We start from the raw sequence: 5000 nt of genomic DNA, 5'->3' as shown, positions 1-5000 counted from the left end.
CCGACAAATTAAAATGATGCTGGTCACCAAGTCCGGTGAAAATAATCCCATCTCAGCACAATTTGAGTTGTAGCCTATTAAAATAGGCTCAAATTACTTTTCCACTCAGCTCCTCCTATTACGTAGCCTAAATTAATATTTCTATGTAGGTTATAATGTAGGCTACTGTATGATGAACAACCAAACATCGCCAGCAGCTCTCAACAGAGCAGCTGGTCATTAAGAAGATCAAAGGGAGAGCTCACCCAAATGATGCCGACAACAACGCAGAAACACCAGACACTTCAATGTTGTCACATTTTCAACACGGATTTGAGACAAAGAAGATACGGGCGAAGGCCATCAGAGCCATGGATGATGCTGCTGGTGTGATGTGACATGCTCGGCTCAACCACGGTGAATGCGAGAGGTGCGTCATTACGGCGGGGCTTGATTGAGGCACTCTTCAGAGTGGAAATTTGTTCCCCAGCAACACATTTTCGTTCGGAGCTGTTTCTTTTAGTTTCTGATGATTTTTCTACATCAAATCCCACAGGTTTGGTCCAATGATTCGTTTGAGAATTGTGTGTATTGATTTTTTCCCCCCCCTGCCAGCGTTCTCATCAATGCGTGCAGCTCAGCAGCATGCAACAATTAAGCTGCCTTCACATGCTAAGCGATCCTCTCTTCTCTCACCGTGAGGTAGGCTAGAGAATTTTGCCTATAATGTCAACATCGTTTGAACATAAAATAGCCTAACCTACTTACGGTACTCATAAACTGTAGGTACGGAGCATTTTTTCCTGGCGCCCCCGTTGCAGTCATGGATCGCATTTTGGACACTTTTTTTTTTAACTTTCATACCTTTCCCCTTTTTATTGCTGTTTCCCCTGTACCCTTTCAGACAGACATTGATTCGGGGCTATGACTACCTCCACTGGCATAACGAAAGGCGGAACAAAAATGATCCACCACTCCACATTTGTGACTTTCACACAGGAGGCAAGGCTTAATATTCCCACAACAATTTCACAGGCTGTGTGAAAGGGGCTTATGGTACCGCTGCCTACCCCCGTTCGCCCCCAAAATACACATTCCAACAGCGGCAGAAACACTCACATGTACATGTTGTGACTTGTGAACTCAGCACTCGATAAAATAATAATCCAAAGTTACTGGAAGTTCGAAGTAAATCCATAGCGCGGAACTAACAAAGAGGGTTCCCTCCGTAACCAAAGTTACTTCCTTGTTTGCCTGAGGCGCATGCGCTGTGTGCAGTCAGAGAAGTGACTGCTCATCATCACTTGCGTTGCTGCCAATTACCAATTGGGCATGTCTGTGAGTATAATAATAACAATAATATTATAATAATAGACTTTATTCATATAGCACTTTTCAAAACACAGTTACAAAGTGCTTTACAATAAAAAGAGAAGAAAAATGTAAAGTGCACAATGAATAAAACGGAATAAAAGCCCCAAAAAACAACACACGAATCACAATAAATGAGCTTAAAAGCCAAAAATGATTCACATTAAGAACAGAAGATATGTGTTTGGGGTGCGTGTGTTTGTGTGTATGGTACCTGCAGTTGCTGCTCCTTGAACATGTCTGGTCGGGGGGCGTTGAGGATGTCGTCGGCGAGCTGGGCCTGGCTGTCGATGTTGACCGGTGTTGTGGCTTTACTGGACAGGAAGCTGTTGTAGATCTCCCTGGCACGCTGAGATAGCTGGTCAGGGATGGGGGGGGGGGAGGACAAAAGCCAAGAGTCCAGTAAGAGGAGATGGAGGGTGTTGGAGTAGGGATACAGCAAGTCGTAAAACAGTAGTTGCACTATAAGTTATAAATGAGAAAGACTACATACAACCAGTCGCGACACAACCAGTCGCGTAAGTGACATCGTAACTTTTCTCTCCCGCCGGCCATGTTGGTGTTGGTGTGATGTATATTGTGTGCGATGAGAGATGTAGTTGATCGAGCGGTTTCATATAAAAAACTAAACGTTACATTTCTGACTTAAAGTTATCTTAAATTGACAAACATCATTATGTGTACTAATTGGCACAATTCAAACGGGATAAAAAAATGATTGTCTCTCGCCACTTTCCCCCCCCGACGCTGGTGCGTATGCTGATGTATGTAAGTTGGCGTGGCTCTCTATTGGAGAGTTAGTGATCACATGCATCACAAGAGGGGTGTGCTTAGACCAGTGGTTCTCAACTGGTCTAGCCTCAGGACCCATATTGTTCCTTAGTCATTAAGTCGCAACCCAAATTTCAGATTTTTTTTATACAGTACCACTCAAATTAATTTCACAAAAAATAGTGCAGTAATACACAATGGCTTCATGCGCTATTAAAAACATAAAATAAACAAAAACGTGCAACAAAATTGCAAAAAGGGCTAAAAATCCATCAAATAAAACAGGCAGACTTATCTTGAATTACGGGCGTATATGTTTTTTAAACAAGTTAAACTGGTGATGCTCATCAAGTTTCAAGAATCTGAATTATTTCGAAGTCGAGAGACAACATTTGGTTATTTGGAATTTTCCAAACGGGTGTCCGTGACCCACTAAAAACGGCCCCACGACCCACGTTTGGATCCCGACCCACCAGTTGAGAAACCCTGGCTTAGAACAGGTGTTTGTATGTGTGTGTGTGTGTGTGTGTGTGTGTGTGTGTGTGTGTGTGTGTGTGTGGTTACCTGCTTCTTGTCATTCTCAGGGACATGGCTGAAGAAGTCACAAGCCTGCCAGAAGAGGATATTCTCTTCGCTGAACTCTTTCTTTAGAAACTCCTGCAGCACAAAGAGTTACTCAACAGTTAGTCAAAAAAAGACTTGAATAAAAGTGTCCTGACCAATGTTTCCTAGTGACATCTGGGAGATTAATAGATGGAAGAGATGTACAATGCAGACATAGGCCAGCTCAGACTGTGAACGAAATGAAATAAAACCCTTGGCAAAGCTTTTGTTATTGTGGATTTTGTGTATATGACGCTTATTGATCCCCCTTATATAATGTAGTCAGCAGTTAGTTGCGTGTGTTTGTGTGTATGCATGCCTGTGTCCGATATAATTTTCAGGCAATCCATGTTTTCACTGTTATACGGTATATGGCGCTGTTATGCATCTTGTGAAAAAGTACAGCACTTCCAGGTCCAAAAACAAGTGAAGAAGAAGCTCCACCAGAAACTGGAAGGAGAGGATAGAGGATTTCGCCCAAGGAAAAGCTTGCTCATCAAAAGGCTGGCATCGGCAATGTTAAACCACCCGATCATGTCCGACTTGTACACAAGAACGCGCACTCAATGACGGCAGAGCGGCCTCATAACCATTTCAGCTGGCAGATGAGCTCCAGACGGCAGATCTTTGGTGAAGCACGGGGAACCATGTGTCCAACCAGCTAGACGAGAACTCAGCCATCTCCTCTCAGCTCCGGGCGCGGGCTTGATCTCTCCTAGTGTTACACCGAAATCTGTGACCACCGAAATGTGTGTCAGAGGTGCTCTGATGTACGTACATGTTCTGGAGATTTGAGTGTAACACCGGACAGTATCCGCCCTCAGAGACACTGGGTTCGGTTCAGGATCCTTGAAAATGACTATCTTTTATAAAAAATGCAATTTTCTCAGCGTTTTGTCCGAGATGTTGGTTTTTGATGAAAATGACCAACCTTCAAATGTAGATTAAAAGAGAGGGGATAATTATGAAGCTATATATTTATATATGAAGCTCTGGTGGGGAAAGAGTTGAAACTTGAACTTGGCTCGACAGTTAGTTTTATGAGAACATTATGTGCATTGGCGTGTTCTGGTGGTACCGAGAAGTAGCGGACTCCCACAGGATCCTGCAGCAGCCTCTCGAAGCAGACGGCCCAGCTGGCCACTCTCCTCTCTGTGTGCCGCCGGTGGCTCTGCACGCTGGGCAGGCTGGCATTACTGTTCAGACTGTTGTCACTGCCACAGCCCTGCAGGTCCACGCTGTTCAGCTCTGCTCACACACACGCACGCACACGCACACACACACACGCACACACACACACGCACGCACACACACACACACACACACACACACAGAGTTGTATTAGGGAAATGGTTCCCAAGGCGTATGCATACTTCTAGGGGTACGTGGCGGTACTACAGGGGGTACTTGAGAGAAAGGGGAAAATGGAAAATTGCAAGGATAAATCATGAAAATAAATGAAACGTTACAATGAATCTGCTCAGGAGGCACTAATTGCAACTCTTTCACTCCATTTCTTATTCTGTAATGTTATATTCGTCAAAAGGTGGGTTATCATTCATGACATCATGTACTATAGTTTTCTCTTGCAGTTTTCAAAGTAAACTGTAGCCGGATGAAGCGGTACTCGTCTTCAGAAATCAGGGATCAGGCATCCGGGTAGTGTAGAGGTAGATTCCCTGCCTACCAACACGAGGGTCGCAGGTTTCCTGCTCCCGTGTTGCCTCTGGCTTGGTCGGGCATCCATACAGGTACGATTAGCTGTGTCTGCGGGTGGGAAGCTGGATTGACGACGGTATGTGGTCCTGGTCGCTGAAATCGACCAGGACCAGGACCAGTCCAGGTCAGTCGGGGCGCCTGGTCAGGGCGGAAAGGAACTAGTGGGAATAGCGTGATCCTCCCATGTCCTCGCATGTGTCGGAGGAAGCATGGTGCTGGTCTACGGCTCTCCCCAGATCGGCAGACCGGGGCGGCAGGGGAACATTGGGAAAGTACAATTGGAGAGAAAATGGGGGGGGGGGGATCCAGAGAAAAAAAAGAAAGTGGTATCTGTGAAATGTAGTGGATTAAATGTGTAATGACCCCTTCTTTTAATAGTGACAAAAACGGTGGAGAATGCACATGTGGCTACGTGCATGAAGACAGCAGGAGTAACACCTGAATAAAACAAACATAGAGTGCAACAAATGTCAACCCTAACTGCCTCTCTGCCTATTTTACAAAGGAAATGAGCACTGTGGACGTCAACAATCTGACTATAAGATACAAAACCATCC

General features: G+C 45.0%; 1 protein-coding gene across 1 annotated transcript in view; it reads right to left on the bottom strand.

Moving 5' to 3' along the window:
* Positions 1–3927, bottom strand: part of LOC310771678 (regulator of G-protein signaling 12-like) — a 19369-nt gene extending 15442 nt beyond the window's left edge. Inside the window, exons 1-3 of the mRNA XM_083664228.1 lie at positions 3803–3927; positions 2686–2778; positions 1565–1708 (exon numbers count right to left, since the gene is read on the bottom strand). Of these exons, the coding sequence (XP_083520354.1) occupies positions 1565–1588 (24 nt within the window). The 5' untranslated portion in view covers positions 1589–1708; positions 2686–2778; positions 3803–3927. The remainder of the gene's footprint in view (positions 1–1564; positions 1709–2685; positions 2779–3802) is intronic.
* Between the last annotated feature and the right edge of the window lie 1073 nt (positions 3928–5000).

This window comes from Poromitra crassiceps, assembly GCF_964638095.1.
Source record: "Poromitra crassiceps genome assembly, contig: HAP1_SCAFFOLD_998, whole genome shotgun sequence".
NCBI classification, from domain to species: domain Eukaryota; kingdom Metazoa; phylum Chordata; class Actinopteri; order Beryciformes; family Melamphaidae; genus Poromitra; species Poromitra crassiceps.
This window is presented reverse-complemented; position numbering and strand designations above follow the sequence as displayed.